The 27,626-nt window shown below is 36.3% G+C and overlaps 1 protein-coding gene and 1 long non-coding RNA gene across 6 annotated transcripts in view; one reads left to right on the top strand and one right to left on the bottom strand.

The window, feature by feature from the left end:
• Nucleotides 1–4,780: 4,780 nt before the first annotated feature.
• Nucleotides 4,781–27,626, bottom strand: part of IL15 (interleukin 15) — a 28,383-nt gene continuing 5,537 nt past the window's right edge. For 2 of the 5 annotated variants that reach the window (XM_066317998.1, XM_066317997.1), the window contains 6 exons: nucleotides 24,212–24,341; nucleotides 7,369–7,478; nucleotides 6,863–6,944; nucleotides 6,671–6,712; nucleotides 5,646–5,789; nucleotides 4,905–5,100 (listed from right to left, as the gene is read on the bottom strand). In XM_066317998.1, the coding sequence (XP_066174095.1) occupies nucleotides 4,987–5,100; nucleotides 5,646–5,789; nucleotides 6,671–6,712; nucleotides 6,863–6,944; nucleotides 7,369–7,478; nucleotides 24,212–24,274 (555 nt within the window). In that variant the 5' untranslated portion in view covers nucleotides 24,275–24,341 and the 3' untranslated portion in view covers nucleotides 4,905–4,986. Of the gene's footprint in view, nucleotides 4,846–4,904; nucleotides 5,101–5,645; nucleotides 5,790–6,670; nucleotides 6,713–6,862; nucleotides 6,945–7,368; nucleotides 7,504–21,451; nucleotides 21,580–24,211; nucleotides 24,342–27,626 lie in introns of those variants that run through there. The other 3 variants (XM_066318000.1, XM_066317999.1, XM_066318001.1) reach the window with 3 other exon arrangements.
• LOC136360613 (uncharacterized) overlaps nucleotides 25,751–27,626 on the top strand; it is a 36,933-nt gene continuing 35,057 nt past the window's right edge. Inside the window, exon 1 of the long non-coding RNA XR_010743478.1 lies at nucleotides 25,751–25,920. This is a non-coding gene — a long non-coding RNA (uncharacterized lncRNA). The remainder of the gene's footprint in view (nucleotides 25,921–27,626) is intronic.

The following is a 27,626-nucleotide window of genomic DNA, read 5'->3' as shown; positions in this document are numbered from 1 at the left end:
TGTGGTGGAGCAGCCATAAAGGTTCTGTAAGGATTACTGACCTTCAATATTTCATCTTGAAAAGCTGAATACACTTGCTTCCTCCTGAAAAGCATTAAATAAACAAAGCTACAAGCTGATGGCTTCTGTTCACCGCACAACAAAATACTGTATTGGGGTCTAATGAAGGTTCTTTTCAGCAGCATTGTCAATGTATTTTAAAATTTGATTTCAAGAAAGCATCTTGACATAGAAGTTACTTGCAGTTTTTTGTTTTCCTTTACTAAAATTTGTAAAAACGGTCCATTAGAAACAGTTCTGTATATACTGAAGTGGAAAGCCCTGAGGACTATTGAGTCCCATAAGAGGAAAAGTTTGTATGGTTGAGGGCTCAGAAGGAAGAAAACCAGTATAAGACACTAATTTGTATGTTAAAGTTGAAATAAGCTTTTTTTAGCCTTTGGCATTTCTCAAGAAAGTTCCCAGAAAACCCTCAATTTCTTTTTATGTTCTAGATTAATTTCCTTTTCTCCTATATGTTTTTAACTTTTAGAGGTAGTGAGCTACTTATGTCATCTCAGCAGATTTTTCATTTTTTGTTGTACTGCCTCATCTTTCCTCCCATTTCTACCAGCAAATTGATTCCTGGTTGGCTTGACTTGATCTAGAAAATACCACATTTAATAAGCATGTAGAAGAGGGTGAGATTATGAAACATATTTATTTCCTTTTGTCTTTGAGTTCTTAATTATTGGCTTAATTAAGCCTTTTAATAAGAAGAGGTGAATTCTTTACCTCTGAAGGAAAAATATTTGCAAGGAGACAGTTTCAAGGTGCTGATTTGAACTTTTTGTTAACAAAATGCTTAGCTTCCTCACGTATGGCTTTCTTTCCTCCCTAAATGCATGGAAGTAAAATTCCTTCGAGTTCATATGATCAAATTTTGTTTCTTTTCTGCCTCTAGAGAAGATATAACTCTTTGGGCATTACAGAAGGTCTCTTTTAAGTATGGCTCAGTGCTGTCTTGATCAGTCTTCTGATGCTGTACAGAAATTCCAGCATGTGCTGCTGTTCCTATTCCCAGTAAGTTTTGCCTTCATATGTATAAGCTGCAAGCAAAGGCAGCCTATATTTTGGATAAAAAGTAATGTTCTCAGAACACCAATCCTGACTTGAGGATACAATGAAATCTATGTCTCTTGCTCTGATTTGATCCATTTGTTCTAAGCAGCAAATTCATTCTCACATTCTTAATCCTCCTGTCAAGATATCCTATCCTGACCTTGGCTCAGAGGCTCAGGAAGGGAATTTCCAAAGAAAGCTGCCTATAAAGATGAAGACATGCATGATTTAACTGCAGTTCTGGGAAGCACTCTGGAATTTACTGATCGACTTTCCAATTGCAGGCAAATTTCCTTATTTTCATCCAGCCTCTTGCTGAATTCTGCTGCTCAGAAAGATGTGGTGGATTCACAGTAAGCTGGAATAATTTTGCTTTTACTGCTATCATTTAAGGTGGCTTTCACTTATTTTCCTTCCTCTTCTTTGTTTTCATGCCTGTAGCAGATGTTTCAATTCCTAGTGTTTCTGATAATAGAAGGGAGAGATTGGCAGTTCAGTCACTTTTCAGTATAACAGTGTTGAGGGCAAATCTTGGGATATAGGAGTTGCTGATAATTACAGCAAAGCTAATCTTAGATTACTTTATTATCATATTGTTCCCATACATTTTTTCCATATTATTCCTATGAGAAATGCAACTAAATATTAAGAGCTTCATTTTGTTGTGGTCCTGCGCACATTAAAGCAGAAAAGGATTTAAGTCAGAGAAAGAGATTCATTAGGATGACAGGGATCCTAGTTTGAGATTAGTGGGCAGTAAAACCACAGTAACTATGATGAAGCTGCCTGGATAAATAAGTTGACTACCAGTTGTATGTGTAACTCATGTACTTGGAATGGGCAGTGATGTGATTGTCTAGGGCTATTTGTCCAAGGACACACTGTTTTGCTTTCTGTGGTGGCTACCCTTGGGTGCTATTAAACCGTGACCCTGAACCCTTGGTTGAAATGTTAAAGCAGCTGAAACACTGCTTAATCCATGGAGAATACCTGTTGATATCTATCTATATATCTAATCTATATATAGATATATATCAAATACACTGTTTGTCCTCCATTCTAAGTTTTAACTCTATACATTGGGCTGGCTGACTCAAATATTCATTCTCTCTCTGAGCTTTTTCCATGGAGCTGGAATGGATCTTAAAGTATGTTTCTTTACTATTATTTTGCTCACATAGTGATATAAACAAGATGGATAATCTGAAATTGCTGTTGATCCCCCAGCTATCTCACTGCAGGCAAAGAATTCCTTCTTTTATATTTTCCTCAAAACAGTGAAGGTCCTAACAAGAAAGGTATCTGCAGTTTAGAATTTAAAACATCTGTGAAATCATCTGAACAGTACCTGATAGACATGTGCTTGAACATTTGGGAACCACTAGAGGCAACGTTCTATGGATGAACAGCTCATATTTATCTGCAGGGTCCAATAAAACATCCAGAAGACAGAAGATGTCAGACATCATCTGCACTGGTGCTACTTACATTATCCTGCTAGGACATAGACAGGAAATGTGGATACTAAGTACTAGGAATGGAAAGGAAAAGCAGATTTTAAATTATTGCAAAGTCAGGAACACAGAACTATATAGCGCAAAACTTCAATGGAAGAGGATTTTTCTTCTCTTCTGGTGTCAAAAGGTAGAGTTATTTTTCTTTCTGTACATAGAAACACTCTGCTATGAGTCACCTTAGTCCCCTAACTGAGAAAGATTCACTAGAGAAAAAACAATATTAACATTTTCCTTAATATTTGTCAATAGTAGTTGGAAAATATTAGCTAGTAAATGCCACACAAATGACTCAACCTTGTGTAGAAGAAACGCCTTCTTCAGCCTGGGGATGTTTACTTCAAAAATAGCCATTTTGAATGTTCTACTGAATGTCCATTTCTACACTTCTACCTGCAGGACTAAGAAGTCAGATTAGATGTGTCCATGTTTTAGTCATATTGAAACTTTTCCTCTGGAATACATACGAATTTCCTAACTAAAAAACCCTAAAAAACAAAAACAAAAACAAAAACAAAAAAAAAAAAAAAAAAAAAAAAAAAAAAAAAAAAACCCCAGAAAAAAGGAGAAAACACCACCCCCTTCCCCCCAAAAAAACCAAACCCAAAACCAAACCAAAACCTGCCAAACCCACCCCAACCAAATAACCAAATCTGAAGGCCAAGCTGACCTTCATTTAGTCTATCCTTTGTATCAACCAGATAATTTATTATAACCATTGGATTCAGGATGTAGCAAAGCTTTTAGATGGCTGCTTAGCTCTCAGGAAAAAGTAAGCCCTGACAGAAGTTCTGAAGATCCAGATTAGCAAATGGCCTCTTTTCATCCCAGGATATGCACCTGGACCAGCTGGAGGCAAAACAAAACAAAAGGGATATGGCCAGTGTCCAACAGAAAATGACTAACACGGTGACAAGCTGAGTGGTCACAGACTTAGCAATATTCTTTGGAAAGACAAATTCACAGTATTTGCTATACTTGCCACTGGTAAATGAGTTAATGAAAAACAAAATAAAATTAATCAGGAAATTGGTTTTCAAAATGGTCAAGATAAAGAAAACTCTGAGCAAAGCAGCTCTTTGGCTCTCCCATCATGAGTATACTGCTTCCCTCTCAAAGCTAGAAATAAAAAAGTCCCTTTACCCCTTTAACTAAAGAGCAAAGTTGTAACTGGGTGTTACCTTTCCTGTACACATGACATCAGGTAAGGAAAAAATCATACTTAGTGCATACCACAGAATTAAGGACGAATTTAAAATGTAGGACCATTTTATTTCATCCAAACTATGTAATAATACTGCTGGTTTTGGTGTTTTGTGATGGCAAATAATTTATTTACTTTGTGATATGTCTACCAGTGATTAATGCTGGTATCAATGTGCCTATGAATTTACCAACCTGTTTGTCTACAAGTCCCCTGGAAGATGACATGGCACATGCTCACATTTATTCTTTCTCTTGCAGTTTACTGGAGATTTATCTCCTCAGAGTTCTAAAGATTGACTGTTGGGAGCACCCCAACAATAAAAGAGAAGCAGGCAGTGTGTTTGTTGCCGTAATGAGATTGAAACTTCCTTCCCAGGAAGTGGACAGCTGAATGACTCAGCCATTTATCAGCTGAGGACAGAGTAATGGAGGTGCCTGGAGAAAAGAATTATTTATTATGGACGGCTGGTATGACGCGGATATGAATCATGAGGGAAGCAGTTAGTTTAGAAAGAGCCCAAAGGAGACTGGGCATCATGGCAGAGATACCAGAGGACAAGTGACTGCATTGAGAGCTAGAAATACAGTTATGATTTCCCACAACTGGTCAAAAGTAATTTGATTGTTCAAAGTTCTTTCACAAAAGGAGACTAAAGTTACAAACCCTACTTCACAGGCAAGATTTCTACCACACAGAATTTTTTTTTAAGTGTATAAGAGACTTGGTCACCTCCTTTATTGACAGAATTAAAATAACATAGCTTTGGTTGACATCTCAATTGAAATCTTTGGTAACTGATAAAGGAGCTGTAGTCACTACATTAATGAATAAAGCCATGTTAGAGGTAACAAATGATGGAACAGGACATGTTGTTGGATAGTAGAAGCAAGCACCAGATTTACCTTCTGTGAGAAGACTGGAGACAGCATTGTACAAAAGGAAGGAAAGGCAAAGAAGAGTCTTTACATAAATATTTTAATTTTTGACTTTGAGTTCTTAGGTAGAAGAAGTAATTGAGTTTACCTGAAAACCACAAAAAGAAACAGATATATTAAGAGATAGCCAAGAGGATTGTAAATTAATTTCTGTTTTATTTTTGGTGATAATCTAATTTCTCTGAGGGTGTTCATATCAGAATCTTGTTTCCCAGCTTGTGTCTTTTGGTCAGTGTTTGCAATCCCTCTGTATAACCTTTACAAAATTCTGTACAAATTCTGTAAAATTTTTTTCTTCATATTCTTCACATTCTTTGCATTTTTTTGATTTTGTGGAAGTCAACTGAAAAACAAAATGCAATAGTAAAGCAGGATACCGATCCATTGGTTCTGATAGAGAATTATATTTTTTTGGCCCTTTTTGTGGGACTAATTCCAATGCAGGTAATGGCTATGGAAAATATTAGTGGAGGCTTCCATGGTAGTTATGGTCTGACTGACTTTTTGAATATGATCATCTTTGAGAGGTACAACAATACAGTGAAATATGCAAATGACTGTCCCTCTGAAAAGTAGGATACTTTTCTGCATGTGTCTAACATACCTGACTGCAGGTACTGAACCTCCAAACTGTCATTTATATACACACATTCAAACACCCTCACATATGTAAGCACGCACAAAAGTATTTGCTTTGAGGGTAATCCTGAAAATGTTTTTCTAAAAACCACTGATCTCTGATTTTTCATTATTACGTGCACAGGATACTGGAATGTCACTAGTTTTCATGTCTTCCATCCCAACATTTATGTAACAAAAGAGATATTTCTGCTACTGAAGAAACATTTTTGATTTGTCTTTTTCCCACAGATTGTTGGTGTTGCTTACCTTATTTTTTTCAAAGCTTTCATTTCCGTTTTTCCATATATTCCACACATCCTGTGTTTTACTACAATTTTTGATACGACATTCTTGAATTATCACTTCTGTTTCTAAGAAAAAGCACCTCATTACAAGTTCTTGGCATTCTTCCTGAAGAAAAAGAAAGCAGTTGCAATAGTTTTATGATTAAAAAGGAATAAGCAAATGTAGGACATAACTTATGATACAATTAAAAAACACAAGTGTGATACAAAGTGAGATGTAATCTAAGATAAAATCAGCCACAAAGAGGCTAATTTCTACTTACTGGGCATCTTTTCCTACCATTCAAATACATTTGAATATCTGCAGAGATGGGCTGTGAGTGCTAAGAACAAAAAGGCCAGGCAGTTTGCTAAGATGAGGTGAAACATAGTGTCTAAGTGAAGAACATAGGAAAAATAATTAATTAGGATAGGAACCTGGCATATAACTAAACATAGTGGAATTAAATTAGTATTATTAGTAGTAGTTATAACACTTTAACTCAGAAATCCAAATTCAGAATGTGTAAGGGAGTAGAGGAAGTAGGTAATGCTCCCTTAAATTACAGATTAATCCCAGCATTATTTTAGCATTGTTTGCTTTGATAAAATAATTTTGAATCACACAATCACAGAATAGTTTGGGTTGGAAGCAGCCTTAAACATACTGTCCTTCCAACATCTCTGCTATGCACAGGGATTCCTTTCTGTAGGCCAGGTTGCTCAAAGCCCCATCCAACATGGTCTTGATCATCCCTTTTAATTGATTAATTTTAGTAACAGATAACTAAATAAAAATAACTAAATAAAAATAATTTTACCTGCTTGTCTAATTTATCATAAGCACTTTGATTAGAAGAACTATTTATTCCAAGGCAAATTATTTGATTTTAGACACATTTATCAAATTAGAACAAGTCTGCTTTAGAAGATAATTTCTAGTAAGGAAATTAAGCCACCACATTAAACATTAAACATTAGTTGTGGTCATAGGTGAAGTTTACTTACATCCTCATCTGCATTTGCAGTGTATAAACTGACATCAATATCCTACAAGAAAACAAGAGTTGGAATTATAAACATTAGCTAACAAACTCCATCCCTTTCCCTCTTCCTCTGACTCACACTTAGCTGAATGCAGTGCTAAATATTTTAGTAAGACTATGATTATATAAAATGCTAACTGTTTTATGAACTCACTTTGGATGTCTTGATCCTTTCCAAATCTTTCAGAACTTCTGCCCACTTGCAATGACCTGCTTCTGTCTTTGGTACGTAAGCACTAGAACAGAAGAAACACAGTGACCATTGGGCTAAACAGGAGGTATCTACAGTGTTTAAGCTGAAAAAAAAAGACTCAGCCTTGTAAGATACTACAGATACATCATCTACGTGTAAATGCATATAGTTAATGTTTGGGGCAAGTAAGCATATTTGGTAAATCATAAAATCACATAGATACATTAAAAACTATATCTCATGTCATACACTGTATAAACAATGTGGGTTTTTAAAAGGCCAGATTTATATAACGTAACGCAAGAGAAAGAGTCGATTACCTGATGCAAAATACCTAAAATGCATTTAAAGTGTAAAAATAAAATTCCAAATCCCCTCTCTGAAGTGACTGGATACAAACAACAGCTGTGACAGTAAAAATAGCTAATTTTTAGTTGCTGTCTGATTGGCATTGGCCTTGTAGTTACCATAGGAAGAAGATGATCAGTCCCATCTCATTCCTCAAAAGGCAGAAGCAGTGGGTGTTCAGAAGCCGGTACAGTGGATACTGCAGACACACACTGTCCAGGTACGTTTTCTGAAAGACACAACCAAGGTGATAACTTGTCACAATTAGATTCCACTGGATTTTGCTTTAGTACTGACTTAACTCACGTATTTGCCAAGACTCCCAATAAAGACAAGACCCTGTTGTGTGTTGCTGGAAAAACCAACTGATTTGTAGCTTGGAGAAATGCATAATCACTTTACCAAACAGTTGGTAGAAAATCAGATGCTGAAGGCACACTGTAAAAACCTGAACTCATCCTGGGCTACCTATTTATTTATCAGTTCATACTGCAGGCTGCAATTTATTGCAGAGGCAATATTAAACAACTTTTGTTCTCCACCTCTCCCCTGGCTGCCATTTGTCACCCAAATTCAATGAATTGCTTACATTAACTCCAGTATTGTGGTTGCATATATGTGAGACTCTGCATTGAATGTGTCAAATACTGTAGTTATGCGTAAAAATGTTAAATAAAATATTTAGATAGAATATATACTTACATTTCTTTATACAGTGTATATGTGTCTAATAATGAAAATAAGAAAAAGCTGTGAGAAGCTGTGCATTGCCCATCAGGAAACACTTCCCTGTGCACAGCCTGGTAACCTTTATTCCAAAGTCACAAGCCCTTTGATTTAGGCGATAAAGTTCCCTCACAGGCTTAGGTTAATTATCTTCTTCAGTGCAGTGGTTGTGACCCAAGGTTTTATTCCTTATCATACATGCAACTCTCTATAACTGACTCAAATGATGTGTCTTTAGTAGTAGTTTCTTCACCTGCAAACTTGCGAGTAAATATTTAAAAATGAACCAGAGAACATAAGAAAACAAGAGCTAGCACTGTGCTGTGGTAAAAATGTCCAAATAGGAGGTCAGCCCATGCACTATCAGGATTGCAGCTCACTTTCTGAAAGCCACCTTAATAAAGCAGAGCCAGGAGAGTAATGATCACATGTGTGACAGGACTTCTGGAAAGTATATGTAACAAGTATTTGCTACTCTCTTAAACAGAAAATGCTTTAAATATATTAAAACAATTATTTCTTTTCCAAACCCCAGAGATACAGCTGAAATAGCGTAATTACCTAATCCTACATAAATTTCCACATTCAGTAACAGGACGCAGTGTCAGTCCCTTTTATCCCCTTTGGTTGTCCAAAACCTGTTAAATAAGAGCTATGTAAATGAATGATTCTATGACATTTTAAATTGCAGTAAGGACAGAGCAAGTAACGTGTCCTACATCTTCTGAACAATTTCCACACGGAGGATGCTGTGTTATGGTCACCCAAAGTAGGTCTACATGCAAGGTTGAACCTGTAACTTCTTCCACAACAAATGGAAATCGAAAATATGTGAGTACTAAACCCAAAATATTAAGAACTTATACGTGTGTATTTTTAAAATGTGCAGAAAAACAAAGGAAAATAATTTTTAAGTGCTTGGATATAGTCAAAAGAGCTAAATCTTTTTTTTATAATATGACAGAAAGCTTTTAACATTTTCACAGTTAACATTGATTTGAAATTGTCATGTTATTTCTTTTGGGTTTGGATTTTGTTCATTTATTTTTGTTAAATTTGCATACTGACTGCTTTCATATGATATGCTAATCCTTAGAAAATATCCTATTTTGTTAGGGTTAGGGGTATTTTTATTACTATTATTATTATTATTATTGTTGTTGTTGTTGTTGTGAAGTTCAGAAGTAGCCTTATGAGGAAACTCCAAGTGCATTTAAAGAAATTTTAAACCTGACTGGTAGATACAGCTGAAGAAAACATATTTTAACCCTGAATTTTAAGAAAATAATTTCAAGTATACTAGAAATATTTTACAATAGCAAAACATTTTTCTCATTTTACAAATCAGTTTTTATGAAATGAGATGAGGTGGCAACAAATTAAAATATGAAAGACTTATGATGGGTCCATAAGCACAAATCAGCTTTGCTATTTATAATTAGGATAATGGGGCCTTAAAAAGCTGATTTGAAAAGGAGTCCCAGTCCAAATGCATCATCAAATTTATGCTGCAGAACGAAGTGTTCATGGTGAGGAAATAACATATGATAATATCTAGTGAATAATGGACCAGGGTTATTATTAGTTTGTCATTTCTTTCCTATTTTAAATAATTGTTCACTATAGTGACACTGAAACACTGTGTTCTTAATGATTAAATGTTGTCTGAATCTTTGGTTTTCTTAAATATTGTAGGTAACCTTTATTGTAATAAAATTTTAATTCTAATGTAAAATAAAAGCTTAGTTTTTAGAAGTAATAGAAATCTTGTACTGATGATAAATATGTGAAAAATATACTGTATGCATAGTGTAAGGGGTACTCCATTTGTTCATAAAGAGGTTTTAATGTCAAATACATCCCCCAACACACTCCTTTCATCAATGCAGGGCCATTTTCTACTTGAATTTCTTAATTCTTTCATCCAAACTATTGTTCAACAACAGAAGCATTACTAGCTGGCTTAGAAGCTTTTACAAATTGTTCTCCTGCTTTGAACACATCATGTTGTAATGTAAAAACTTCTTTAGATAATGTCTGGTTTTGATTTCTGAGTCTGTGTTATCAATAAATAATTACTCTCTGTCTTTGTTACATCTCTGGTATTTTCCTTGTGAATATTGGAAAAAGAGCAGCTCATATTTACAGACATAAATATTTTTTTCTGCAGCTTCTCTCCTGATTACTTGCTACTCTAAAGATTAAAGCCTTTGGAAGTATGCTCTTCCAAACATCAATTATGATATACACACTAATGTTGGGGAAAGGAATGCTGTTTCTTAATAACAAATTAAAATAAAGCATTTTAAGAGCAGTTATTTCTGAGTGATATCTAAGTTACAGTAGTATTGCTTTCTCTTTAAAGAAGCAAATCTGTAAACAAATGAAAAAAACTTTTCTTTAACAAAGCAGAAACAGCCAATGACTTTGCTGGTTTGGCTGTCACAGAAACAATAATCTGAGTTACTCAAAAGGAAATATTCAAGGCTTTTTACAGTATTTAAGTTACAAGTGATAGAAAATACAGGCAGTTAAAATTACATATTTCTGCCTAAATACCATATGTCTAAACTTCTTTATTAATATTTGCTTATAAATGTCTCCTTGAATCCTTGAGATGAAATATTAATAAATAAGAAAGTTTATTTCCTGGCTGTGCCATTTGGTGTTATTGGCAAAGGCTTTCTCTTTCCTCCGTATTTTGAACTGTATCTTTATTTATATCTTTATTCCTCATCTGCTTCCTTGTTTTTGAAAACAAATGACCGGAAACATATAATGTACTCAGATCTTATGAGAGCTTTAGAAACTGGTGATAAAATGTTCAGCTTCTATGGGAAAAAGGGAACTACAGCCAGTTTTTTTCACAGCTGTATCACACTGGTGGCTCAGACCTCAATATGTTCCACCACCAGAACTTCATATCCACTTCTTTCAAAATCCTGGAATGTCCTGAGAGTCTTTCACCATTTGCAGAAAACTCTCACTCTATAAAAAAACCCCAGAGCCCTGAAGTCTAACCTTCTTAATTTTTGTGATTTAGTTCTCACAGATAAATAAGCAGTGAGAATAGCAGGAGATTCAAAATGTAAAGGGCATTAATAAGACACATAAATTAGAGCCAGAACTAAAGTTTGTTTAGTAAAATGTGTCCTGATATACATTTTCTGTTAGGCACTCCTTCTAAATATTTGTGATATTTTTCTCATAGCAACAAATACCCAACAGGGAGTGAGAACATAATTATGGATGAATTTTTTGTGCCTTTAGGGGTAGGATTTTAACATCTAAAGCAGTATTAAACATGGAAACTTGAACAGCAAAAAAATTCTTAATTTTTGCTTACTCTTAAATTTTCTGCAGCTTCTTGACTTCTAGCGCAGATTTTTTCCTTGACCATCCCTTTCCTTTCCTTGTTCCCATGAGCAAAACAGCGTTCTCAAATACCACTCTCTTGTAACAATCTGTTTTTCCATTTATCACCTCCATTGTGTAGTGTAGTAGACTTCTTGCACATTATTTATTATTATTATTTTAATCAGTATCTTCTTCTCCCCTTTTCTACAAACACATGCCCTCAGCATTTTCTCTCTGGCTTCCTGTGCAGCAAAGTATTTAAATCTTCTTTTCTCTGTTACTGCTGCAAATTTCCCTCTAAACTCTTACCATCACCTCCAGCTCTCTCCAGTCCTTTGACATTTTATTGAGCAACATCTCATACATGCAGTAGGGGTCTTTTCAGATCCGGATTCAAGTACTGTCTACATCATGTGAAGCTGAGTTTTACATCCACTCATTTGCGTTGTTGCAGTAATTCTTCTTCAGTGTTTCTTCTGCCAAAATAATTATAGCTTCCTTTAGAGAACTCTGCCTCCTCCCCTAACAAAATCTCACCCCATGGCTCTTGTTCTGCTGTCCTCTGCTTGTTGGCTCCACTAATTAATTGTTCTGTCCTCTTGCTCTAGTGCAATTGCCTTCAAGGGGACAAAGTGCCAAGTAGCTGCACAGTTAGACTACTACTTCTATTTAAAGTTTTGTATTGTGCATAATATTGCAGCTCCTTCTCTCTGCTCAGAAGCATACAGAATGTCAGAGTCCATAAGACTGAGAAGAAAATCAACTTTTTTCCTTAGTCTTCTGCCAAAAGAACATTCTTTTCAATTTTTTTTCCAGGGGAGAAGCCATGGAAAGTAAAGATTTCATAAACTAATGGAAGTGACTGGAAGAGGAATGGAGCCCATAAAGAAAGCAGAACTTCTGAACTAGATAGACATTTCCATATTGAGCCCTTAAATAAGTAATTTTGAAATCAAATTTTCATGGATTATGAGTAACTTTTAGAGGAAAGACATGTTCTTGGTGCCTTGTCATGGAGTAAATGCTGAAAGTCAAAGGTGCAGATTTGCTGAAGAATCTCTCTGTTCCTTCATTCCTAAGTTCCTTTAAGCTTCTTACAGGAAACAACCAAAGGGAAACGAACAGAGAAAGCCCTGAATACTAATTAGTGTCAGAATGTAATTATTCAAATTGATAAAGACAGAACCACATGAATGTTCTCTGAGACAAAAAGAAACCCTAGCACAGATGCTACCTATAGGTACAGCCCTCAAACACACTGTCAAAGAAACTTATTTTCTATCTCTAGTAACTTCTGAATACCATTTGATGCTGCAGCTACTAAAGAGTTGCTTCTACTCTATCATGGTGCCTGAATCCATTGTAGTTCCTCTTCTCCCTTGCTACCACTCTTTGCACAAAAGCCTTGGAAAACCATCCTCAAGCCCCATCAGGTGTTATCAGCAGCTCTCCTGCTCAGAGCTTTAAGGCAAAGAGTGCGCTTTCAATGCTTCTGTCCGGCTTGTACTTACTGAACTAGAAAGGAAGGCAGTGGAATTACTAGGTCTCAAACAATCACATGGCTGAATGCTTGTCTGGCTGAGAGCCAAACCATGCCTTCATTTGTCAAATGTTTAAGTTTTTATAACATAGAGCACTTTCTTAGAAGTTTTGTATTTAGCTAGAGTTAGACTGGCAAAAGTGGTTTATCTCAGTATTAAAACTGGGTATTCCTTAAATATGATTCTTGTTTGGTTACTTCCTTTCACCTCCCTGCCCCCATGAACTACAGCTTTTCTTAGGTTTGTTGTACAGTGGTGACATTTTTTTGGATGTCACTATCCTACATGGCTTATTCAGCTTGTGTTAGAGAAATGCTAACCTTCAAAAGAGTGTTCTCAGTAAGCAACATGGCAGGGGACTCTCTCAGTTTAATCACATTTTGTATTTATATGTTCTTTGTTTGCTTAAGTAGTTGTTAATTTGCTTTGACAGTCCTTCCTTCTCCTGCATGTTCCTGCTAATTGACATTTACACTAGAGAGTAAAGTTTGCAATGCCTGTTTGAAAATTTTGCCAAAAGGTCACAGAGTCATTGCTGTTCCACTCATCACCTTCAACATCAGGACTTGAAATGTAAGAAATCACATAATTCCTTTGACCTTTTTTTTTCTTTTGGGTTTTTTTTGGTTTTGGGGTTTTTTTTTTGTTTTTTTGTGGTTTTTTTGCAAAGCATGCTTGAGGCCCAGAGCTCAGACCATTGCCTTGTGAAGATGCATCCTGTACTTGACTATAGACCTTATATTTGCCAGATGGCAAAATCCAGCCAGGAAAGAAAACTAATATATGCTCCTTTCTCTTTTCATCCTTCCATGCAATGTCAGTCTTTTCAAGGTATCTTTTCAAGCTATTTCACTCCTCAAATTGTGAAATATCAACTTAAGTCAAGTTTCCTTGATGCAAGGATATATGATATTAATGCTAGGTTAGCTTGCCAAAAACAATGATTGACACAGAGACTCCACAAGTTTTGCTAGTGGCAAAATTACACAGAAAAGAAAAATTACACAGCAAAAAAACTCATTTGTAGGGCACAGATGGTTAGATTTGAGCATTTATTCCCAAATGATAAATGCAACCCTTCAGGATGCAGTATGTAATAATTAGCTAAAAGGCCTTTCAGAGCAAGTTCTCACAGATAAATAAGCAGCGAGAATAGCAGGAGATTCAAAATGTAAAGGGCATTAATAAGACACACAAACAGAGCCAGAACTAAAGTTTGTCTAGCAAAATGTGTCCTGATCTATGCATTTGCTGTTAGGCACTCCTTGTAAATATTTGTGATATTTTTCTCATAGCAACAAATACCCAACAGGGAATGAGAACATAATTATGGATGAAATTTTTGTGCCTTTAGGGGTAGGATTTTAACATCTAAAGCAGCATTAAACATGGAAACTTGAACAGCAAAAAATTATAAATTATGTCATATTGATGCACTTAATTGGAAACTCTGAGACCATAAAAATAGTAGTTCCAGGAACAACTGCTGGACAAGTAATATCTCATCCTTAGCAAAATACTCAGCTTACAGACTGTGAGTGAGACCATACACTAATAGAGGTCTGCAACACACTTGTAATAGATAAAAGACTAAAAATGGATAATGCAGTTCTCAAAATTGTGAAGTAAGGGAGTATTTTCAGAGCTTTTTTGAAAAGAGGTATTATAATCTATCCCCCTCTCTTACAGTGATATTTCCACTGGAATTTTATCCTGAATTAAAGAAGCAGGATGCAGTTTGAAACATTCTACTTTTTCTTCTGCTCTTAATGTTCTTTAAGGAGTAGAAATAAATCCTAATATGTGGCAATTGCCATAGCTTTCCTGAAACCAATGAAACTTTAATTACCAGAGCTGTTGGGAATTTGACCAAAATATCAACCACGGAAAAAAAGATTCATTGAACAACTGAGGAAGCAGTACACAAACCACTGTAAACAGATCAATAGGCAGAAAAAACTAGAATCAGGATTCTAAGAAAGAAGAAAAAGGTATCTCTAGTACAGATTTTTTTTATGTAGGATAGGCATAGAAAAGGAAAGAAAATTTGGAAAACAAATTATTTCTGCTTTATGTTATTTACAAATCACTTATAAATAATAATGCGATAGACTTACAGCAACAGGACAATCATTCTTAGTCTCTTGTCTTTGGATACAGGAGAAGTGATTATTGGAAAAGCTCTAGTGTGTGTGCTCCAGAAACCTCCCCCTTTCATGCAAATTGTGAATGTATTTTTGTGGAATGTAGCCATTATGAGTTTGCACACTGAACCACTTTTGTCTATATGTATCAGGGGCTGAGTGCAATACAGTAGCAGTGTATGTGCAACATCCACATTGTAGTAAAACATACCGGAGGGATTACTTAAGGATCAGATTCTTCCACAATATTTTCTTTCCAGCTAGTTTTTACATCACTTTTGAATGCCAAAGCTAGGAATCAGTCTTATGTAATTCTAAAAAATGGCTGATAAGGTGTTTTATCTGCCTCACACTCATGGTCTCTATTTGAGATTAAAGAAGTTACTGTTTATATTAATAACTGTGTGTCAGACTGTGTGCCTGAACACAGCTCCTCTTCTGAAGGCAATACAACTCTGCTGTCCTATATAGGTTTTTCTTGGCTTTCCCAACAGCTCGCTGCTTTCCTGCCACCTGAACAAGGTACTTATTTGTCCTGAACGGAAGCACAACATTGCAAACAATTTACTTTGATGCCTTGCAAAGAGCAGCAAGCAAAGTTGGGGTTTGTCAGATACCTACCCAACCATAAGGTCCTCATGGTTGGTAATCAATTTTAAAAGTCACCAAAAATATACAACCATTCACATACAACCTGGCCACATTTTGGTCTAAAAAACATAATAGGTATTATAAACATAGAGAATGAAAGTGCCAGAATGCAACTGAAGGCAGTAGAGAAAATTCACAGGAATTATCACAGATGAGTTCCAAGCTGCCAGCTGGCAACTGGAACTTCCCTGACTGTATGCTGGAATATGTTTAGACTTAGCTTTATACCAAGTATTTGGACTGCATTCTCTATGGCATGCTGCTCACAATAAATCTCTGGGCATTTTAGCATGGGACCTCAAGGAACCAAGGAGCCAGCTGTCTCTACATGGAAGCATTATTCTTTGAGGTTTTTTTTAAACTTAAGGGATAGCATTGGTTGCCTATTTCCAGAAGGGGAACAAAATGAGAACAAAATGTGGTTGTGTCGCATCTGTCTTGGGTCAGAGTGAACACATCACCACATTCTTGCTACTACTTTGGTAGATTACACCAAATCCCAAAGGAAAACCGGAGCTGTTGCAAACAAACATTAATTTGAAGGCTAAAGAGAGCACAAACTTTCTCCAGTGTTCCTTGTGCCTCTCCATAGGACACACAAACTGGCTAATCAGCATAGCAGAGCATGGCTGAAATGTGCATGCTGAAGAATTTTACACTTTCCTTCCCTAAAAACTAAGAACTTCTGCATTTCTAAGCTTCTGAGCTCACAGATTTTGGCTCCTACTCTTCAGCAGCTGAATTTCTGCTCTATTACATTAGACTGCTCTTCCTGAGAACACACACCTTTAAGTTTTCCAAGCTTTTGCAAGAACAAGTTCAGCAGCATTCCACCCAGGAAATAAAATGTTCTTTTTAATTCATTTCTGAAATTTTACATGCTTGATTTTTCCATTATGCATTTCTGTCACTAATGTATGCTGTCATGGAAAGTCTTCACAATTTTAGGGTAGATTTAATGCTCTCATTTGTTTTTACACTTGGACATTGAGTCTGCCACTTACTGTGTCTGCTTTTGTCCCAGTGGGTTTCTACCTTTTGCTTTCAGAGCCTGAAGGACATTACTGATCTTTATCTTATACCTGTATAGATAGCCAGCAACAGCTTTGCATCAGAGTGGCCACAGGAGTCATCTTGCTGATGACCTGTTTCATATTAAAACTTCTTTACATAGCTTCTGCACGCTCAAAGGCCTGCAGAAAATCCTGCTGGAAGAATTATGTCCCATATAATGACATTTCATTAGCCTGTGCTTGTCTCCTGTGCTACATACCTTATGGGTAATAGGATGAGGTTATACTCATAACAGGCTGAAATAGGTGCTCGCTCCTGGTGTGAATTAGAGAAGCACACAAAATTCAGGAGCAGCAAAGCTGCAAGCAAAGCCTGATGGCTCCAGCTACTTCCAGCAGAGAATACCAAGGGAAGAGCATTTTGATACCTACCTCATATATCCTTGTTTCCCAAGCTTATAAACCTTGTCAGATCTGGGGCTAGCATTTTCAAGCTTATAACTTCTCTAGCCCTTTTCCCCCTGCTATTTAGAGCATAGATAATTATTTGGGTTTTAATTAGTTTATTAGAAGTATATGCAAAAATTTCTTCTGTGTAAATATTTTTTAGCTTACGTATCAATTTTTACAGTCACCGTTGACTTCTAAACATAAAGTATGATGCAAGTAATTTAAAATATTACAATAGTGAGCCCTCTTCATAATGTAGTTTTGTGAAGAGGACTGGTTTTACAAGTGTGTGTAACCTAAGAGAACATAGCTTTCATTTTTTAGATCAGATTGAGTTTTCTAAAAGTCACAATAAATTAATAATTGAATAAACATACATAATATTTTTGGACATTAGAATGGAGGAAATACTGGTGTCTACCCTTCTCCTGAAAACAAGTATTTTATTTCTTTCTGAGTTTTTTTTCTTTATTTTTCTTTCAATTCACCAGGCACTGTGAGAACATTTCCATAATTTCAAAACTGAGCAACCTAGCTGAGAGAAAACAAATTTCTTCTCTCTTAGTTTTAAATTATGGATTACAAAAACATGGGCTTGTGTTTACTAATTCTGAATACCTGGGAAAATGTAGTATACTTTCAAGACTAATTTTTACACCAAGGCAGGAATGTGTAAAATCTTTCAGAGCATGTAGCAAAGTTGTGCCCCACCAAGCCAAGTTTGTGGTCAGCTGAAGGGATGACAAACACCAGTTCATTCTATTCATTTCAGCGAGGGGGAAGAGTTTATACTACTCAAATTCTTACCATATTTTTCACAAAGGTGCTTCCCTGTCCTTCATAAAATCCGAGAGACTGAGCAAAAAAGAATAACTATTACTTAGGGAATGCTCTTTTTTTCTTCTATGTCAGAAATCGTTTAGCTAGTCACATTTATCTCACACAAGATAAGATTCAAATATTCTTTCATCGTGTTATTTCCAGTCCCATTTCTTTGGCATCCAGACTGACAAAAATCATAAGTAAATTACAAAACAAACCAGGAAGCAAAAAGCTGTTTAAAGTTTAATAGGATAAAACTTTTGTAAACGCTAAGAACTTGAACATGGAATTGAAAAAAATTGCTTAAAATATGGCATTTTGGTTTCCTTCTGGTCAGAAATGCCAAGTAGGATGTCTAAACAAAGATTTTTTAATTTGCAAAAATTTTAATAGGTTGTGTGAGTTAGAGAAAATGATCCTTTAGAAAATAATTTAAATATAAACAGAAATAAAAATTAATTTTCATTACTTAAATGAAGGATATTTTGTTTTCTGATATTTAAGTCAGGAAAAAACAGGTATCATAGGTTGCTTTGAGAAAAATTACAGTCCCAGTTTTTGGATGCTCCATACTTTTGATACGGTTTGAGCACGGAACTGTTAGGAAAGATACTGGCAAAATCCCTCAAGTCCTAAAGAGGGCAGAGAATCACTTATAGCCCTTCATATTATTGAACCACGTTGTTGTTGAAAAGTCAATTTTACTAAGTGTAATACAGAGCTTGAGTTCACTCTTAGCACTGTACCTTGCTCAGAGTTTTAGTCAAATTATTTTCTTGTTAAAAATTGTCACATGTGCACAGTGCATAAATTTGCATTATTGCCAAGTCGTTTATCTTTAGCTGGATGAAAACTACTAGCGAACTACTTTGTCCTCACTGTGACCCATGTATCCTGAAACTGCACACAGTTTAAAATGAGACCTGAAATATTCATGTTTCATTTAAATTATGCAAAATAATCTACAGCAACCATAAAATCTTATGAATCTGAGAGATATTTTCAGTTACATGAGGGCAGGAGATAAGTGGGAGTTTTGTCCTTAAAAAAAAAAAAAAAAAAAAAAAAGACAAAAAAAAAAAAAAAAGGAATTGCTTCAAAAGTAGAACATGAGAAAAGTTTAATTTAAATGCTATAAAGGAAAGCTACACTTTGCAGGTACCTATAGCAGAGTTTTCAGCTGGGTTTATGCCCACACTCCTGAATGCCAACATAGATTTTCAGGTGAACCAGCATGTTGCTCCTTAAAAGTTACATCAGTTTCTTCTCTGTGCTTACACAGTGGAATTGTTCTTGAGTGATTGGCTATTAAACCAAATACTTTGCACTTAGACCTTCAGTGCTACCTACATTATGCTTCTAAAGAAGATTTTTCAACATTCTGGGGGAGCTATTTGTCTCATGACACATCTGCAGCTGCATATCACATCTTAATCTCTTGTAGTAACAGCATTTGGACTCTTCTCAAAATGGAAAAGGACACAAAAAAGAAGAGGAAAGACCTTCCAGGATATCTAAATATTGCCTTTTGCCATCATGTTCATAACAGCCTCTGAAGGGGGAAGTGCTGGGCAGAACGGGTAAGTAAAAATACCACTAAATTTGGATTACACCTGACCTTGGTTGGATCGGCTGTTTTCTGGACACTCAACAAATATTTAATCCTAGTTTATTTGGCACTTTGAGAATTTGTTTTCTTAAAGGCTGGTAGCAAAGATGTTCAATCTTAGGATAAAATGTCCTCATATATCAGCATAAACTCTACTTAGCAACAACTAAAACCTGAGTGTTATCAACATTATTCTCATCTCAGTCCCAAAATGCAGCATTGTACCAGCTACTTGGAAGAAAATTAAATCTATCCCAGTCCTAAGGGCTGGGAAGACAGAAACTTAAGTCTAAAATGCCACAGCATACCTCTCAAGCTAAAAGGGCAATTTTACCTGCAAATCAGCAGCAGATAGAATGAGCATTTTGGTAGCTGATTCGTGTGATTCCAGACCTTAATGTTATTATATTATTTTATATAATATATAAATCTCCCCTTTGCATTAGTATCATGATGCAAAATGAAATTCACTTCATTTACTACTAGCAGCTTTAAAATCAGGCCTCTTTAGTAGCCCAGAGAGTTGTATCTTTGAAGGACTGAATCCACCAAAATATGTTTGAAAAGTCTAAGATAAGGCAAACTATGGCACAACCTTTCATTCTGAATAGAAGCAAGGGAACAGGAAAGTGGGGTTTGTCTCTAACTGTGTGGAACAGGATAATGAGGTGAGAAACATCTCTTTTGTATGAAACAAAATGAGCATAACTGCAGGCAAAAAGCTGTAGTCCATTAAATAATACTGTGTTTGTCTGGAATTGTAACAAAACAAAATTAAAAAGTAAAATCATGTAGTTATCTGGTTAGTTTCTGTGGGAAATGGGAATTCACAGGAGCAGTCTTTCTACTTGTATGTAGCTAGGGATTTCTGGGAAACACAAACAACTGGTTAAATGAGAAAAATTGCAGAGCAAATAAGGACAGAGAAGAGCACAAATCATGTAAATCAAGGCTCTCTGCTGAAAAGTTTGCTTGAATGTGAGACAAGGAGATGTGAAGAACAGCATACTTAAGATTCAAGAGAGAGGGAAAATACCCACACAAGAATTCTGCCAAGACATAAAGGTTAACAACTCTACTTTGCAATGAGTATTGTGAGACATAAATCATCTGATGCCTTGTGTCATGTTGCAGGAGAAACAGCTACATTTATAGCTTCCTTTTCTTAATAAGTTTAGTAGGAAGCTGTCTGAGAGAATAGAAAAGAGAACTGCATGACAAATATATTTTTAATATAAACTGTGCTTTTTTATAACTTACAGAATTCATCAAAGTAACTGTTCTTTCCATACCTGTTTTCCTTAAGTCATTACATACAAATGACACTGTGAGGACTTTTCCTCCCTCAACTGCTGTCTAACCTCCCCAGGATCTCTGTTAGAAATTACTGGGGATTGTGATTGTAGTCAGTCCAACAAAACCTGACATTCCCTATGAAAGGACTTAATGAATCTCCTGTCTTGAGATGAAGTGTAATTTCTAGATTGTATTTAGAGAGGGACGTTTCCTTAATTTAAAAAAAAAAAGAAGTGCTAATACACTGCCATTCGAAGATGATTTCATTTGAAAGCAAGATTCCATGGTGACATTTTTCTGGTTTTTCTCCACCAAAAAAAACCCAAAAAAAAAAAAAAAAAAAAAAAAAAAAAAAGCCACCAGCTTTGAATGAACTTTTCCCAGAAAATTTTTACTGAGGAAATTATTATGTCTTGGCTTGGGTAACTACCACTGAATGCTGTGAAAGATCAGTGATTCACAAATCTGTGCTGTACACTGCTATGATGTCACTCCACTACCCTGCCTGTGATTCAGTCACCAGACACATAGGCAAGGGGATCTCAAGAGACTGTAGAATGACCCACAGAAGAGACTTTATTTATTATCTTCACCTGGGAGCACGGGAACAGAAAATATTACATCATTTTCTCCTTGGCAACAATCATGAAAATTGTATTTTTCATAAGTTTTGAATGGTTGTTTCATGGTTTTCCCCTTGTTTCCACAACCATCTGGAAAACTTCAAGACAGAACACATCTTCATTCAACTTTGCAAAAATTGTATGGTTCCAGCTTTGTCCAGGGATGTCAGAGGACTGAAGTAATTGGAGCACAGACAGGGGAAAAATCCTGCTTGCACTAATGGCTCTTAGAATCAGTGAAGCAAGACACCAGATGAAACATATATCTCCTCACTCTTTTTAAATTTTGTTCTCATTTTTATGTTAGTTTAGTGGTTTATACTAAAGAAACATGTTAGGGGAAAACTTCCAGCAATCTCCTTAACACTGACTTTCTAGAACCAGTGAAGAGCATCACAACTCACAGACTTGCACTGAACAGGAACTCCTGTGCCTTGGGTAAGGGGTTATTTGTGAGCCTGTAGAATAATATCTTCTTTGACTGCTTCCCTGTCAAGTTCCCAAAGACCAACTACTTTCTAACTTTTTGTTTATGGTCTCTTATCTTCAGGTGTGTGAAGATAACTCGTAACAAAGTGGCCAACAGACAGAGATTCTTCATCAGTCATTTTGGTAATGGAAAGCTGATCTGATACCTGGGAAACTGACTGTGAATGTGAGTTCCTAAATTTCTGGTAACGTTGTAAGTACCTGTCTGTTCTGCAGAAAGTGATGCCTATTTGAGCAGATCTCTGGAAACTGTTCTGACGCTTCTGACATTATCAGAATGCGCTTAAATTAGCTTTCGTGCACTAGTTTTTAAGACTATTTAATATAAACAATCTCTCTTAAAAACAAGTGAAAAGATAGCTTATCTAGAAAAGCATCATATAGTTCACACCCTTAATGATTATTATAGATTTAAAGGAAAAAAATCTGTACAAAACAATCACAGAGTCCACAACAACATATTTATTCTTAGTGATTGGAATCTCTCAGCTTTTTTCCTAACAGTAGATTATTCTATTATGATTTATATTTTCAACTTATCTGCACTTTTAATTCTTTTAAGGGACACGACATAGATGTTACACCTATAGGTTACTCCTGGCTGTATGCTACACCTGTTTTTACATACTAAGCCTTAATGAGAAGGATATTGTGGTTTTGTTTGTACATTCAAAGCTACATCATTGACTGTGTATAAATATAAGAAACAGCATAAAATTATTAATTTAAGAGATGAAAAAGCATTTATCCTTTAAAAGGATAATTTTTTTTTACCCTTTAAAAGGGGTAGTGATACAGTTGTATTTTAAAATGTTCTCCAGCTTTGGAAGCGAACAGAATTTCTTCCAGAACACGAGACTTCTTTTAAGTTATCAGGAAGGATGAAGGCATTTAAATAGGTGAGTCATAACAGAGGCAACATTACTAAGATCAGAGGGCAAAACAAACTTTCTTTCTGATAGTCGCACAATCCTGTGTCTACATCTTGCTACAAGAGTAACCCCTTTTTATATTCTTTTAAGAGCTGTTGAGGAAATCCTGTAGTCAAAACAACACTGGCTAAATGTGTATTTGAAATGCTCAGTTTAAATACATACTTATTTGCTTGTCAGGTGTTTGATTTTTTTCACAGCCTTAGAAGAGTAAATAATGTTGTGTTATTTTACATATTTACTACTGGCAATCATTATGGAAGAACTGGCATGCTCAAGACAGACTCCTGACCTGCTTCCAACTTTCCATAGCCTTCACTGGTGACACTTAAGTTCCAGATTTTTTCCAAAATCGGGAGGTCTATATCTTCTTGCTTTTAATAAAAGGTAAGACTGATGCAACCATTCTGGCACTCCCCATAAAATCATACATGACTATTGCATAATCAATAATTAGCTCAAATTTGAGATGATTAATTGGTTCTATGACTTCTGCAGAAAAACAACTGGAAAGCCAGCAGAAAAGATGAGGAAGACTGAGCATAGGACTAAGTAACATAAGAATCATCAACCAATAGAAGAACTAATATGAATAAGAGAACTCATTGATTTGTAGCCAATGAAACATGAATGCCTTTGTTTGATACAATTTTATAAATAGCAAGGAGTTTTGATAGTCTTTGTGCTGGCCTTGTGGAGGTGCCATCCAGCCTCCATTTCTGGGCAGAACTTTAAATAAGTCAAATACCTCAGCTCTGTGTGTGGATCTGCCTCTTGTGCAAACTGTTTTGGGAACACACCAAATGCTAATGGCTTTGGGGTTATAAAAAGCTCATATGGGCACACTGCCTGAAGGAAATGCAACTGCTACTAAATCATCTAGGAAATGTGTGGGGAGCTCTGAAGAGTGCTACAGAGGCTGGACACTTCAACGGATTTCCCCCTGTACTAAACACTCTTGAGGATCAAAGGTTTTGGCCTCACGTGTTGTGAAATATCAGCCACACACAGAGATTAGGTCCAAGCAGAAAAGTTTGCTGGAACTTACTGTACCACAAATCAACTGAAAAATATGAATGTGAAAGAAAACCCTAGATCCATTTACAATGTAAGTCTGGTACAGCTGAACAACAAGGAGTGGAAAAACCAATGTAAAAACTATAGAGTGTAGAGATTTCATCTAAAATACTGGAGATGTTTCCAAGCCTTAAATTTGCTCTATTATCTACTTTTCATGTTGGGTTGCAAAATAACATTCAAAGCTTTGCTGTCATTTCCAAAAAAGTCATGGTGTTTCAGTGATCCTTACCTGACTGTGCAGCCTGCTCAATGCTCCAGCAGAGTTCTGTGTTGGCCGTGCCGTCCCCAGCATCCTGCCTGCTGGACCATTACTCAGAAGAGAAGCACAGCATCTGGATCAGGGAACTACATTTTGGGACCTAGATGTGGGAGACAAAAATATAAGTATGATGCCACGATAGATTTCTGAGTAGATTTCAGCTCATCCATTAAGATAATTCAAAGATCATCTTTGTAGCCATAGCAAGACCTTGAAGAGATACAGCAGGAAATGAAAGCATGTTGACAGAAGAGTAGATTTGGACATTAATATTAGTATTTTTTATGAAAGCAGTCCGAACATAACCTGCAATAAAATAAATTTGTGAAGGAGGCTCCGTACAGAAGTTGTAGAAGCTCCATCTTCAGAGGTAGTGAAAAATCAACCAAACCTGGAGCCACCTGCTGTGATGTCAAAGTTAGCCCAGATTTGCACTTAGAACCTCCCAGGTGGGAGGCTTTAAGAAGGGTTCTGTATGTACCTCTTCCAATTGTGAACTATACAATGAAATTAGGCCTTGAATTAAAAGAAATGTGGTGAAGGATGGAAATATGAAAACACACACAGATGTGTGATTGCATAAGCACTGTCTTCTTAGAAAATGAGGCACAGAGAATTTCAGAGATATGGGCTGAGAACATAGTCTTGTTTCTGTAATATGTAAAAAGTACAATTGCCAGTTTTGTAGCCCTTCAGCAGCTGGGTCTTAAACCGTAAGACTCAGTTTCAGTTACCTTTATTTTGATTGAAATGAACTTGCTGGAGCTGGAATTTCCTCCACTGAATTATTTACTCAGGCTAGGGATTTTCTTTTATGTCCCCTTAAGAGTTATTCACTCATTTCCAAAAACAAATTAGCAGAAAATATGCATTTCTTTTGTATAAAGAAAATATTTATAAGTATTTAATTAAAGCTGTGCTTTTTGGTAGTTTTAAGTAGCTTTCAAGTTTGGCAGCCTAAAAAACCTGCATAAACTTGGCCAAGTCCTGAGTGGCTTCTTTTATTTACATAATTGCAGAAGAGATTTTTTGGCATTGTGTATGTGGTCTCCAGCAGTCTCTTCACTGACGTATTCCATCTCCGAGCTTCCAAGGCAAGCAGAACTTTTTGTGTGTGTGCACATATATATAAAACAGGCTTTCTACAGGAACAGTGTTGTGAAGGCTTAGGAACAGAAATCAGTGATACTGCTGGTGCACAGCAGTGGAATTTGAGTTGTATGACTGGATGGAGAACAGAGCAAAGAACTAAGACATGGTGGAGGGGAAAGGAAAGAGAATGAGGGCAGGAAAAGTAGAAGGATTTATGATCACTAAAGCATATTCTAGGCAAGAACTTCAAATTCAACCCCATGCTCACTGCCTTCCCATGAATTCAAAATTATAAGAAGGTATTAAATATTTCATAAGAATATGATGTAATGATTTTCTTTTTCTCATACAGCATTTGTGAACCAAATGGATTGTTTTCACTGAGTGGACCAAGCTCTTGGGGGGGGGGAACATACCAAACCCCTGAATAAATATCTTCTTCAAAAAAAAAAAAAAAAGATACAAAAGATACGTAGAAGAGGAGACACAAGATCACAGAAACAAAACCTGGGTCCAATGACAAAGGCAGCTGGATGCAGCCCTGTGTCTTCTCCTTGCCTTCATCTCACCATCTTCCTGTGATTTGGGTAAGCTCCTTAACACTGATTTAATATTGTTAGCAATAATTTTCTGAGTTCTCTCTTACAAGAAATCCTCCCTTTTAGTTGCTCTGCACATCTGGCCCTAGGATGGGATGCTCCCCAAGCAAATATTTCTAGTTGCTGTAGTCAGCTAGCTCAGGTTCCTCCAGGGTAGATGTTACAGCTTGAAGAACAATGTGCCCTCACAGAGCTCAGTTCAAAATGACTGCAAGTCCTCACAGCTGCACCAGAACACATTGGGGGCTAATGTGAACACAGACAATCCTAGGGAATGCTAAACAATCACTTAAAACCAAAAATTCATCCCCAGGTATCACATACTGGGCCCAAAATATTTAGGTTCTTCCAATAGTTTTGCATTTGTAGAGTGAAACTTGTCTTTTCTTATCCTTTTTTGAGAAAATTAACTAATCTATGATCAAGAAGAAAATGGATAATATACTGGTAAGTGGCATATAAAAATATATACACACATAGACAGATATATATATTCTAGACAGTGTAAAATCACATTCTTGTGCCCTTATAAGTAATTACTATAAGATAGTGCAGCTAAGGCTGTAGACCTTTTTTTTATTCAATAAAAATTATAGAAAATTAAGTAAAATGAGTGAAAGAAAGCTGTAAGAAGTGAGGCAGCATATGTGAACCCGTCTGATGACTTTGGCTGTCACCACCATCCAGTGAATCCCCAGGCTGAGAACAGGCCCCAGTGCAATCCCAGATGGGCTCCCAGTGCCACCCTTCTCTCACCCCCTCTGCTGCCCAGCCTCTCCTGAGTACAACTAATCATAGTATCAGAATTAATCAAACCTCAGGAATGTGAAACAACAATTGACCTATTTACCCTCCCAAGAAGCAGCATAAAGAAAAACTCCAGGAGCTACACAATTGTCAAAGTACACTGCCAGGGAAACAAACTGTAGTCCTTGTTTTTCTGCCAAAGATTATAGTACTTAAGCCTTTGAGAGCCACTGTCACTCGCACTCCTGTGGCCTTATAAGCACACTACACATCCTTTGTTCTAACATGTATGCCTCTTCTGTCTCTATTATTTTCACAGATTTCAGCCTGAGGTTAATTTGGCATTCAGCCTGAGGCAACTTGACTGTATGGTTTATACTAACAGATATGATTTGTTATTTTTGAGCATGTGTGCTCAAGTCGATAGCTTTTCCTCTTGCAAGTAGGTTGGTGGCAGTAACTAGCTGCAGCTTTCAGAAGTCAGGCACATAGATTTCCATAGTCTCTGCAAAACCTCTCCTTAGCTCTGGAAGGGCAGGTAAGGGTCCCACTTCCCCTTACAAGGCAGACAGCAGTTTTGTCACCTGCCAGAATACATGCAGGCCCCACTGGTAGAAGTGCCACAATTCTTAATTAGTCAATGTAGCATCAAAAGAGGCCACAGAATTTGTGCCCAACTTTTTATCACGTTGCTTATCAGCCAAAAAGAACCAGTGTTAATAGTGTGTTGACATGTTGACAGTTAAAAGGAGTTTAAAGATACATGAAGTAAACCTTGTCACTGTTGTTATTCTTTTACAAAAAATGGGTCTTTTACTCTGTATGTTGTTCACAGGATTTTTAGCTCAACAACTGCATTGTCCAATCTTTATCTTCACAAACCAGTCTATGGCAGAAAGTGACACAGTCAATGAGATCAGGTCCTGTCTCCGGCAGAGACAGTAAAG

Source organism: Sylvia atricapilla, chromosome 4 (assembly GCF_009819655.1).
Source record: "Sylvia atricapilla isolate bSylAtr1 chromosome 4, bSylAtr1.pri, whole genome shotgun sequence".
NCBI lineage: Eukaryota > Metazoa > Chordata > Aves > Passeriformes > Sylviidae > Sylvia > Sylvia atricapilla.
The sequence above is the reverse complement of the archived record's forward strand: the minus strand, read 5'-3'. Positions and strand labels throughout refer to the sequence as shown.